This window comes from Pteropus alecto, unplaced genomic scaffold (genome assembly GCF_000325575.1).
Source record: "Pteropus alecto unplaced genomic scaffold, ASM32557v1 scaffold7, whole genome shotgun sequence".
NCBI classification, from domain to species: Eukaryota; Metazoa; Chordata; class Mammalia; order Chiroptera; family Pteropodidae; genus Pteropus; species Pteropus alecto.
The window spans coordinates 48,021,441-48,034,224 of NW_006494614.1; the positions used below are offsets into that span (position 1 = coordinate 48,021,441).

The following is a 12,784-nucleotide window of genomic DNA, read 5'->3' on the forward strand; positions in this document are numbered from 1 at the left end:
CGCTGCCCACCCGCCCCCCACCCAAGGAAGCCACAGCCTCTAGGAGATGGACCAGGTTTTCAGCTTCTTCCTGTCCCTGCCCTCACTGGAGCCCTCACTAGAGTGCACTTTCGGAGGTTCGTCTCCCAGGTATGCCTTGCCTACCCAGGCTTCCCATACTCCCTTCCCCCAACAGCCTGTGGCAGGGCCCAAATCCCAATGAAGAACAGCTGTGGGGCAGAGGCCTTGGCGCTCAGCCAGGCCGCACAGCGAGCTTGGCCTGGATGCTGGATTTTCCCTCAAAACGCTGCCGTGGGGATGTCAGTGCCTTAGGACCACTGTCCCCCAGGACCAGTGAGAGGACCTGTACCCCACACCCCTGGCCCTGCCCTCCAGGCCCTTTGTGTCTCCTATAAGGGGAGTGACTTGTCAGGTTTATTTGCTAGAAAGATCATCACAGCTGGGTGGAGACTGGGTTGGACACGAGACAGAAGTGATAAGGGGAGGGAAGAAGAAAGACAGGATTTCCCAGCCCCGCTGCCAGCCTGCCCGGCGATGGCTGGACTGACTCACTGGGCCTGGCCCCTGGCTTTGCTGCCGGAGCCCAGAACCCGAAACCCCGTGGCCCCGGCCCAGCTCTCCCTCCACATACTCCTCCCCCACCCTGCCATCCAGTCCTCAGTACACAGTATATGGGGGAGATGGGTCCTGGGAAGCCAAAATATACCCACGATAGGACAGAGAATACCTGTTAAGCATGTTTTTGAAATGTTGACTTGTGGGGCAAGAGGAGAATGTGACAAAAAGGGAATGAGTACCTTGACGGAAACAAAAGCCCCAAATAACCAGGAAGTTACCAGACTCAGGCTCTGCCCTTTCCAGGGCCCAGGTCACTGCCTCCGCCCCTTCCCTCAGCATCTGACCCTTCGTCTTGCCCCTCCACCCCAGCCCTGGCTCCCCTCTGTCCTCAGGAAGAGCCCTGCAGAGTATCTTGTCAGCTCTCTCCGCTCCGAGCTGTGGCCTGGCTGTCCAGCTGTTATTCGGTGCTCTCCCTGCACCTGGAGTGCATCCTGCCTGCTCTCCCCTCCCTGCTGATTCCCGCCAGGCCCTCAAGCCCTGCTTAGGTTCCTTCTTGAAGAGCCACCATCATTCTTTCCACCTCTATAACCCTACCTGCAACACGCCTTACTCCTGGGAGCATTGACCACTGTGTTTCTGGTTTAATTCTTGCTCCTTGTCTATGACCCTGTGCCTCTTCTCCCTTGGGACTGTCTGACTCCGTCTTCATCAGCTCAGGGCCAGCCCAGAATGGGTGTCAGTGAAGATGTGCATATTAATAGACTGTGTCCCCTGAATTATAAGACACAGCTCATTGGCCCTTTCCTTATTTATGTCCCCTGGAGTGGAGTGTAGTGGGAGGTCGAGGGGAGGGAGATGGGGGGCTTTATCGCCAGGCTACGGCCCTTTCCTTATTTATGTCCCCTGGAGTGGGGTGTAGTGGGAGGTCGAGGAAGGGAGGGGAGGGAGATGGGGGGCTTTATCGCCAGGCTATGGGTGTGGGGCATCATTGGCTTCTTCCACGACATCTGGATGATTCCCACTCTGCTGGTCCTGTGCTGCACAATGGGCCCCTGCCATGGGGTATGGGGACTTGGGGCACAGAGGAGAGACCCCTAGCAGGCCTTTCTTTGTCTTCCTTTTCACCCCTGTAACTGCTGGCCACAAACAGAGTTGAATCTCTACCCACACAGCGCTAGACGCCACTGCTCTCTCGTCACACACGAGCCTACCAGTTCACGTTCTACGGCCTCCCTTCTGTCCTTTCTGCTCCAGTCTTGCCCTCTTCTAGCGCATTCGTCGTGTGGCAGCCAGATGGATCTCAAGTCCCCCGCTGCTCAGCACCTTCCCAGTTCTCCATCACCTCAGGACAAGGTCTGATCCTTGCCCCTGGCACTCCAGGAACTCCGACTGGGGTCTTGTGCATCTCCCCATCCCACCTCCCCTCTGTGTCCTCTCAGTTTCTCTCCCTGAGCACTGTGTTTGCCGCAGGGCTGAGAACGTCTCCCGGGGATGGTCCCTGGGTGGCTGGCATCCCCTCCTCAGATGGAGAGGAAACCTTGGAGGTGTGCTTGGTTGGGGTATGGGCGCATCACCTTCACCCGTGAGACTCTCTCTTGGACTTGAGCACTCCAGGTGTAAAAGCCACAGTGTTCCGAGAGATGGAGGAGGCTCACAGAAGGTCACACAGCCTGTGTATGACAAGGCCAGGCCAAAACTAATGCTCCTACCCAGCTCGGAGCTCCTTCCCTGAAAGTATGTCGTGTCCAGCCAGATGGGGCCAGAGCTGTGAGGAGCCCAGAACCGGTGGGACTAGGGTCACCAGATTCAGCCAACCTTTCTGTCCAGGGCCACTGCACTGGCTTTTAAGAACTTTTTATTGAAGCATAACTCAGCTATAGAACAGTGCATAAGTCACAGGTGCACAGGTGCACACCCATCCATGTAGCCGCCACTCGGATCCAGGAGCGGTATTACCAGAAATGCTGTCATGCCCTTTTTGGTCACTACCCGTAAAGGCAGCCACTCTCCTGCCTTCTAGTCACCATAGATGGGTTATGCCTCTGCTTCTTCGTGTCAATGGAATTGCAGTTCTGCTTTTCTTGTTTAATATTATGCTTATGAGATCCATCCATAGAGTTTTAAGCAGCAATAATTTGTTCATTTTCATTACTGTATAATAATTCCATTACAACAACATATTTGTCCTTTTTGTTGTTGCACATTCGGGTCGTTTCTCGTTTTTAGCTTTAACAAACACTGCGATAGAATTCTCGTGCATGTTTTTGGTGAATATGTGCATGCATTTCTGTTTAGTCTATACCTAGGAGTAGAATCACTGAATGATAGAATATGTGTTTGTTCAGCTTTAGTAGACATGGTCAGATGATTTTGCAAAGTGGTTGTACCAATGTGGGCGAATGGTGGGGGAGCGGGTTTCACTTTAGCCATTCTGGGGTTTGGTATCTCATTGTGGTTTTAATGTCCATTTCCTTGATGATTAATGAAGTCAAGCATTTTTTTTTATTGGCTATTTGGGCGTGTTCTTTTTCTCATGTTTTCTTCAAAAAGCTTTATTATTTTAGTTTTCAGTTAGATTTACGATCTGGGTGGACTTGTTTTTGTGTATAGTGGGAGGTAGGGGTCAAGATGAAGCTTTTTCCGTGCAGGTAGCTAGCTGACCAAGCACCATTCACTGAAAAGACCATCCTTTCCCCCAAGACACTCTGGTGTCTCCTTTGTCATAAACCAGGTGTCCTTCCACTTGTGGCTTCTTTCTGGGCTTTCTGCTCTGTTCCATTGGTCTCTTTTTCTACCCTGTGCCAATCTCACACTGTGTCAATTACCGGAGCTTTGCAATGGGTCTCGTTAACTGCTAGTGCAAGTCCTCCAGCTGTTCTTCACATGGCCTTGGCTTCTCATGGCCCTCTGTCTGCTGGCTTCATTATCCCACCTCTCAGTGGAGAGCCCTCAAGGTCAGATGATTTGTCCCTGCCACACAGCTCTTCCTCCTCAGCACCCTGCCCTCCGTGGCTTGGTGTACGCTAAAGGTTCCCACCTACACCACTAGGAACTTAATAATTTTCTTTAAATCAACTGCCTTTTTTCTTATTTCTTAGAAGAAACTGTGTGTCTACTGTAAATGGAAAGTCAGTGTTACTCTCCATAACTACAAAGTAACTGGAAGTATCTTAAAGATCACGTAAAAACAACAAGAAAATTCATTTAGCTCCAGCCAGGTGCTTTGCCCTGAGCCTGAGGCCCGGTCCTCCCTTGTTAAGTAGTTGGGCAAAGGCCATGACTGATTAAAGACTCGCTGGATCAAACTGAGTTCTCCTCAAGACAAAAATGGCTGGGAGGTAACTTTTTTTTACGACTTATTTATTGCCACATCAGAGTACCCCCTAAAATGTTAGCAGCATTAACCCGAAGCCCTGCTTTGGGGAGCCCTGCTTTGGGAAGCCTTGACATGATACGGAGTCTGAAAGCTCGGGATCCCGCTAATAAGCCACAGATTTTGGACACGTTCCTTGATGTTCTCATCTACAAAATGGAACTAAAACTCTTTCTTCTCTTTCTTCCTGGCTGTGATGGCTGCTGTGTCCAGGGAGGTGTCAGCTCCCTCCTGCAGCTGGCTCAGTGTGGCCTGCTGCACAACGAGCCCTCTCTGCCCTGGGCACAGCCAGCCTGTCCGCACTACCTCCGATAGATCCAGGGAACAGCCCGGGTACACACCGTTTCCAAAGCAAGAACAGAGACTCTGCTAGCACAGGCCCATGGCAGATGCTGCTTTCTTACTCTGCCACTTAGAGGCTAGAACCAGGTGGTGCTGATAGGGGTTAGGGACTTGCCCAAGGACACACATCACTAAGTTGTGCAGCTGGGACTTGAACTCAGGTCTAACTGACCTGCAGGAAGACTGGGTTCTCTGAGCACTCTGGCAATCCCTCATTCTGATCCAGCTCAGCACCCCATGCTCAGTCCATAGGGCCCCACTGTGCCAGGCTGGGTCTGAATCTCCTTGTACTTTCCCACTGTGAGCTTTGCTTGAGCTGTTCCCCATTCCTGGAAAGGCCTCTCTCACCTAATAGATAGCCAACTTCTGGGGCCAGGCCTCTATGACAGCTTCCTTGCATTTGTCTTGCTGGAACCTCTGAAATGGCACATTCTTCATTTTGCTTTGTGTCTGTCAGCCACAGTAGATCATGAAGTTTCTTGGGGGCCAGAACACTGAATTGTTGGAACCCTCCTGGATGGGATCTGGAGACCTTGTAGATGTGCCCAGGTGTTGATATTGACATCCCCCAGGGGCACAGTGCATTAAAGTGTACAAATGCAGCAGTGTCTCATTTGCTCCTCCCAGAGGTCCTGGCACATCATCTCTTCCTTCCAGAAAAGGACCATTCAGACCAGAGAGTCACTGTGGCCTGTTCAGGGTCACACAGCTTAGGGGGACACTGGGGAACTAAAGCCAAGCTGGAGAAGGGCTGGGCTGCAGCACAGAGCTCCAGGGCTGCAGCAGTGCCTCCCCCTGGACAATGGGGGTGTGGGCACCAGCTGGTACCCAGCCTTCAGGATGGGGAAAGAAGAGAGGCCTGGTCTCCTGGAAAGGGGCGGGCCATGGCCTTCAGGAAATCTGAGAGTAGGTGAGGGTCTGGTATGGAAAACTGATCCTTCTTGGGAGTTGCTGCCACTCTTTGAGCCTGTTTTTCCCATCCATGAAGGAATTACGCCTACATCACCTGTGTTGGTTCATTCAGTACAAATTCACTTCGTTGGCCCCCTACCTCTATGTTGGACTCTGGGGATAGAGAGAGGAGCTGGACAGGGGTTCTGCCCTGGAGGGCATAGGCTGGACTGGGGAGGTGGACAAGTCATACAAAGGTGGGATGCAATGCAGTGTCGGAGGTTGAGGGAGGAGCGATGTCAGGGGCAGGTGGGAGGTGTTTGGGCTGAGTCTTGAAGGTGGCCAGGGGTTCTCCGGGTATGCACGTGGGGCAGGAACAACGTGTGTGAAGACCTTGAGTAAACAGCTTTAGGGAACTGTAAGGAGCTGGAACTTAGGCCCAGGGTGGAGAATTGGGGTGGGATAAGGGGCAGGGTGAGACTGACAGGGGTGGAGGGATGAGGGCAGGCTGAAGGGCCTCTGGGAAGCTCGGACCGTCCTGTTCGTGCCCAGCTCAAACACAGAGTAAAAAAGTTCAGACGATGGGCAGTGCCACTGCCCTAAGCTCAGGCCCAGAGAGAAGAGTCAGGTTTTCCTGACTCCGAGTGTATCCGTGGCCTTCCATGGTTGTGCCTGGAGTTATAGGGAGAGAGCAAAGCTCAGAGGCTGGTAACTCTGCGACCACATGGGGGTATTGACCCAATGGATGGCTTAGGAGGTGACCTTGGGGCAGATGGAGGGCGCAGGAGGGTAGTCGGCATGAGGTGCGGCCTGTGCAAAGGCCGAAGCCAAAAGAGCCGGGCGTTAAGTAGGCCAGGATCAGCCTGGCTGGCAGGAATGAGATGGCAGAGATGGATGAACTGGGTCAGACCCTCAGCTGGCTAGGCCTGGCCCAGGTTCTTCCAAGCCCTGGCCCAGTTGAGCTTTCCCCTCTCCGACACCCACCTCCCCAGGAGCAGCCCTTCCCAGCAGTCTTGGCTGCTTTGTGGCCTGGAGGGCTGCCAGAACCCTCGTTCTCCAGCAGCCTGGCTGTATGACCTCAGCTAGCTTGCTCTCCCTCCCTGGGCCCTTTGGGCTCTGAACACTGGAATTTCTAGAGCTGATTTCTGGGCTCCTGCGTTCAGCTTCTTTGATCTAATTCTTGCAACTTAAATTGCTTCCTGAGAGGCCCTGCAGAAACCGGAAACCGTGATGCTAATGACTCTCCCAGGTGGCTGTGCTCCAGAAGCCCAGGGGCTGGCTCCCCGGGCTCCCCGCTTCTTTTTCCTCTGGTCTCCAAGGCAGCGGGGTGGGTGGGAGAGGCCGGGGTTGCTGGCCTTCCTGAGCAGAGGGATGAGCTCCCAACACTGTTTGCACATGCTATGCACAAACCTCTAGCCAGGTGGTTTGCACATGGTAGGTGTCAGAGGAATGGAGGCGCTCTCCCAGAATGAGAGATAGCTTGGCCGCTTCTCTTTCCTCTTCCCTCCGGCCTGCTAAGCAGACTCCGTGGCCCTTGCCTGATTGTAATGGTATCTTCCAGTTATTGAGCCAACATTGTTCCCATTGTGGAAATGAGAAAATGGGGACTCAGAGAGGTTGAGTGCCTTGTTTAAGGCCACATAGCAGGTGGGTGGTGCAGCTTGAACTGGCACACACATCAGTCTTGCTCTCAAACTACCTTGCCTCAGTGTCCCTCAGCTGGTCTGGGAAGTTGGGACCTGTGTTTGACAGCGTTGCTGTGTTGCCCTTGGCAGGCCCCAGAATGGATAGACTCGGGGAGTGTGGAGCTCTGCCAGCAGCCCAGGTGGAGTCTGAGATATGGGGTCACAGATGGGGCTGTCAGTTAGGTGACTGGCTGTCCAAGCTTCTTTCAGGTCATCTAATGTGTCAGGCCCTGCTGGCTGTTGCTCCTCACCCTGCCCTCCCCTCCTGGAGGTTTTCTTAGCCATGTCGATTTGTCCATGTCACTTGTGTTTGGTTGGCAAGTGGCTGGCTACAAGGTTCAGGGTGCTGGGCTCACCTGGACCTTCAAGGGCTGAAGGAGGATGCTGGCATGTACGGCCACCTCCTATGTCAGGCTCTGTGCCTGGGACTACACGTCCAGGAGGACCAAACCAAGTCCTCTGGGGCTTCTGGTCTCATGGGGTGCTTATGGTCCTGTTCCCTGGACTGGGGAATCTCAGGGAGGTGTGGGGAAGATAAGTAGCTAGGTTTGGGGTTCGTATCTATGAGGGGCCCGTGGTCCTCATAGGAAGTGGGCCTGTTTGGGGTCCAGGCTAAACACAGGGGTCATCAGCGGGGGGCAGGTGAGCAGACAGACCACCGGGGACCCCAGTGGGGGAGGGAATGTCTGGGATAAGGGAGGGGTCAGAACCAGTGCCAGATGCCCCCGGAGCCCAGGAGGAGGAGGCTGTTCAGGAGGGTGAGACACAGCTGCTGCATCTGGGATGCTGTCCTGAGAGAGTGGCTTTGGAGATGGGGAGGTCCTGGAGGCTGGGGGCGGGGGCGCAGATCCTCTGGGGAATTAGGTCATTGGGATTAAGGAGCAGTGAGAGTGCTGCCTGTGGACTGGAGACATTTATTCCAGAAATGCTGGAGGGAGGGGGCAAGAGAGAATGAATGTGAGCGATGGCTGGATGGAGCCCAGGTCAAGGTTTTCCACACAGGGCAGAATCGTGCCTCTCTAGATTAAGGGGTGGCGGTCCGGAGGAGAGACTTGGAGACAGTGCCGCTGCTTTCCTCTATCTGTGACACGAGCCAGGGAGCTGTGGGTCGGCCACTCGTCTGGATTCAGCCCGGGGAGGTTTAGGGATGGCTGGTAAAACAAGGGAAGTGCGCCGTGGGTACCGACCGACAGTCCTGAGCTCCACGTGGTCGTGCCTTTGGTTTGTTGGCTTGTGGGCCTGGTGTCACCTCTAAGCTTCAGAAATGAGAGAATTCAGACTGTGGAGTCAGACCATTTGGTTCCTATTCCTGCTCTGTGTGTACCAGCTGCGTGACCCTGGGCAGGTCACCCCTCGCCCCGCCGAGTCTCCATTCCTGTCCTGTATGATGGGGATGAGGATGCCCGCTTCACAGGGCTGCTGGGAGAGAGCACTCAGGGCCTCCAGTCCTCGGAAAATGATGATCTTCTTGCCTTCTGTCCTCCCAGGCGCCCCCGGAACCGCCCACTCACCTGCTGCTCTAGACTAAGGGGTGGCGGTCCGGAGGAGCGACTTGGAGACAGTGCCGCTGCTTTCCTCTGGCTGCGACACGAGCCAGGGAGCTGTGGGTCTGCCACTCGTCTGGATGCAGCCCGGGGAGGTTTAGGGAAGGCTGGTAAAACAAGGGAAGTGCGCTGTGGGTACCGACCGACAGTCCTGAGCTCCACGTGGTCGTGCCTTTGGTTTGTTGGCTTGTGGGCCTGGTGTCACCTCTAAGCTTCAGAAATGAGAGAATTCAGACTGTGGAGTCAGACCATTTGGTTCCTATTCCTGCTCTGTGTGTACCAGCTGCGTGACCCTGAGCAGGTCACCCCTCGCCCCGCTGAGTCTCCATTCCTGTCCTGTATGATGGGGATGAGGATGCCCGCTTCACAGGGCTGCTGGGAGAGAGCACTCAGGGCCTCCCGTCCTCGGAAAATGATGATCTTCTTGCCTTCTGTCCTCCCAGGCGCCCCCGGAACCGCCCACTCACCTGCCGAGACCCCCCGCTGCCCTGTCTGGGCCTTCGCTCCCAGGGCAGTGGCCGCCATGTTCTCGTGCATGAAGCCTTATGGAGACCAGAACTACTCAGCCCTGAAGCGGGCCTGTCTGCGCAAGAAGGTGCTCTTCGAGGACCCCAGCTTCCCAGCCACTGACGACTCGCTGTACTACAAGGGCACCCCGGGGCCCGCCGTCAGGTGGCAGCGGCCCAAGGTCAGTGTCTGCCCCGGGCTGGAGCTGAGGCGAGCAGGCCCAGACCCAGACCCACCCAGTCTGCAGGCGATGGTGGCCGCAGGGAGGCCTCATCCTGAGGTCCCAGGTGGCCGGGAGCATGGAAGGCCTGATGCTGGGCCTTCCTGCTGTGGAACTGATCTGGACCTGGAGCCAGGAGAACCGGCCTTAGTCCCAGGGTCCATTGAGATAAAAATGAGGTGGCATGGATGTGATTTTTTTTTTTTTAAATGAAATATTGAGTAACGTTCAAGTGTAAGGAAGTTACTCTGCTGATAATTACCATAACGATTTTGAAATAGTTATTGGCTGTAAATGAAAAGTATTTATAATGATGATTAATCAATAATAATAGTAGTAAAAAGTAATAGTACCTCATAGGGTTGTTGTGAACAGGAAAAGAGATGATGCATGGAGAAGTCTGGCGTGGAGCCTGGCGCCCAGTATGGGCAGCTGTTACCGTCACTATTGAGAATGGTGAATTATGCAGCATCCGGCTGGCTGCTCCTCCTGCCCGGGCCCTGGTCGCTGAGGCCAGAATGTGTTTAATGGAAGTGCTGGGCCTGCCTTGTGGCATCATTTCATTCTTTTTAACCTTGATTCCTGAGTATGAGAATGAGTGCTCCTTGGGGCCTGGGTGACCACTGAGGAGGCTGCTGGAGGTCACTGCCTCAGGCCCCTCCCCAGTTTCCACCACTGTGCTGGTGACACTGTGAGAGTTGGTTACACAGGAGGGACTTTAGTGCTGTGCCCAAGTCCTGCCCAATCATTGGAGAAGACGTTTGCCAGGAAGGGCTATGCAGGCGGAAGGCACAGTGTGAAGAAGGCACCAAGGCTTGTAACCCTCAGGCTTGTTTGGGACATGGCAGTGCCGCCGAGCACAGGGCATATGGAGGGGAGTGCTGGGAAGAGGAAGCCAGCGGGGGCCCGGCTGATTGGCTCTGAGGCTGCAGGAGCCAGCAGGGTGTGACAGGGTCAGATTAGCATTTACAAAGTTCCCTCTAGCCCCCTGGACATTTTGGGAAAACGAAATTTAGTTTTCCTGTTCCTCTCCTAGGCTATGATCTCAAGTCCTTTCTGACTGAAAACATCCTGTGTATTTTCTTGGCTGAGTAAGGAAGGGAAACTGAGGCTGAGAGAGAAAGGAGGGTGCCCCCATTGCCCAGGGAGCTGGCAGTGGATCTGGGCTGCGACCAGGAGGCCTGCCACCCCTGGCCTCCCTCCCTGACACCAGATAAAGAGTCCCTTATCCCCATGAGCCACAATAGATAGAATTTCTGTCCCCTGCCTGGGTTCTCTGAAACTCCCAGGAGCAAGATTCCCGCCTCTTGGGTCCCCCACTCCCACGCCTTCCTTTCTGCCTTTTGTCTGGTGGGTGGAGAAGGAGGCCACTCTCAAAGGGCCTTTGTGAGACCTTCGGTTCAAGTGGGTGGAGGGCGGACATTCGAGCTCTTGACCCGACTCTCACTCCACCCCCTCGCTGCCCCATCCTCACCCTCCTGCCCTCCTGCCGTCACCCAGACATTCTAGATCCTGGCTCTGAAGGAGGCCAGTGAGGCCAGGCTGGGGAAGTTTGGACTTGCTGCCAAACGGCATTTGGAAGAAATGCCAGGCTGGCTGGGCCCAGCATCCCCCTGCTGTGTGACCCTGGTGGAGTCACCTGCCCTCTCTGGACCTCTTTCCTTGCCAGTTCAGGAGTCCGGCCACACTGTCCTCTCCTTCACTGCCTTCCTCCTCGGGCTTGGTGCCTGGTCCTCTCTAGACACTGAAAGAGGAGCAACAGAGCTGCCCGCTCCCTGAATGTGGAGGCCGGTGACAGACAGCATGTGGTGGCTGGTGCTGAGATGGGGATGTCTGAGTGGGGCCCAGGGGTAGCAGCGGGGGATCAGTTCCAGGTAAAGCAGGCGGCTCAAGGCCAGCATGGCTGAGTGGTGTTGGATGAGGAGGTGAGACCCTGTGGACTGGGGTGCGATGGGTGGTCCATGTGTCAGCAAGCCTGCTGGGTGGCGGTAGTGTGACTGGCAGGTCCTCACTCCATGGACAGGATGGGTGGTTGGTGGAGCAGGAAGTCAGGCCTGGTTTGCCTCAGGCGGGTGGGGTGAAACTGGCCCAGTGGGGTGACTTAACTCCCAGCTGCTTGGCCCTTGGCCAGTCAGATGGAACTTTGGCCTGAGGCAGCTGTATTTCTTTGGAGTCCCACTTCCTGGGGCCAGTGTGACTGGCAGGCCCTCACTCCATGGACAGGATGGGTGGTTGGTGGAGCAGGAAGTCAGGCCTGGTTTGCCTCAGGCGGGTGGGGTGAAACTGGCCCAGTGGGGTGACTTAACTCCCAGCTGCTTGGCCCTTGGCCAGTCAGATGGAACTTTGGCCTGAGGCAGCTGTATTTCTTTGGAGTCCCACTTCCTGGATTCTGTGACCTGACTTTACAAACAGAGCAAAAAGCCAACCTTCTCGACAGCCCAGGGGAGGCCCTTCTTCTCTCCCACGCACCTCCGCCTCCTCTTTAGGGCAGTTGGTGTTGGTGTCGTGGCGTCTGTGTTCTTGGGGAACCCCTGAGCCAGCCTTACAGCCTGCCGGCCTCCCTCTATTTTTCTCCCAAAGTGGAAAGAGGAGGCTGGTTTCTGAGCCAGATGGACTTAGCCTTAGCTTATGGGAGGTGTGACCTTAAACAAGTCATTTCTTCTTCTTTGGGCCTCAGTTGTCTCATCTGTAAATGGAGAGAATAATTCTTGCCGATTATGGTTCCGGAGGATGAAATGACTTGAGGCCTCTGTGGTGTCAGATACATGGCAGGCAGATGACAAACTGGCTCCCTTCTCACCCACCTGCCAACGCTATGTTGGGGACCCAGAGCTGGCCCTGCCTGGGAAGTCCCATCTCTTGTGGACTCTGCAGGTGGGGCCAGGCCTCATCTTCCTCAGTCTCCACTCAGGGCACCTGCCTCAAGCCCACACCCTCCTCTTCTCCCCAGCTTCATCGCTTGTTTATTCCTTCCGGTTTAGTAATCATCTGCTGGCCTCCCCCACAGGCCTCTCCAGGGAGATAAGAGACTGGGACCGTCAGCAAGACCTGTGATTCACAGGGAATCCCAGAGGATGGACTTAAAGGGGCGAGGAGATGGGGAGCTCCCTCCTCTCAGGCCCAGGGCATTAGTGGGGTCCCTTCCCATCTCTGCAGGGGCAGAGGGCCCTCCACCACCCATCCAGCACTCTGTCTCCCCTCTTCTCTGGAGGCGAGCCTGCAGGTCCCTTGGGGCAACAAAGAAGGGAACAGGGAGGAGTCCTACAAACAGGGATCCATTCCAGAACCTCCCAGAATTCTCCCAAAGTGGCCTGCTGGTCCCCAGCCCCATGCTCAGGGCTCGTGCTCCTCATACCAGCACCTGGAGAAGTTCCCACTCCTTGGCTGTGCTGCACCATAGCCCACTTATGCCACCAAACAGGCAGTTTGCACCGAGGCCAGCACCTGGGCCTCTGTCCTGCCCAGGAATGATCCCCTCTGTGGCATACGCTCATGGGATCGCCATGGGGGAGAGGGGGAGCATGGGCTAGGGAGGCAAATCTGTTGAGGGGTCACGGGAAGGGGGGACAAGCTACAACTCCTGAGAACACGGCCCTGGCTCCCGTCTCAGGCAGAGGTCCTGCTTCCTTCCTCAGCCTGTTGCCCTGCTTGCTTGTTTGGTTGA

General features: G+C 55.2%; 1 protein-coding gene across 1 annotated transcript in view; it reads left to right on the forward strand.

The window, feature by feature from the left end:
- The window catches only part of CAPN5 (calpain 5), a 52,889-nt gene that overhangs the window by 7,065 nt on the left and 33,040 nt on the right, over window positions 1–12,784 (forward strand). Inside the window, exon 2 of the mRNA XM_006926642.3 lies at window positions 8,837–9,081. Within this exon, the coding sequence (XP_006926704.1) occupies window positions 8,917–9,081 (165 nt within the window). The 5' untranslated portion in view covers window positions 8,837–8,916. The remainder of the gene's footprint in view (window positions 1–8,836; window positions 9,082–12,784) is intronic.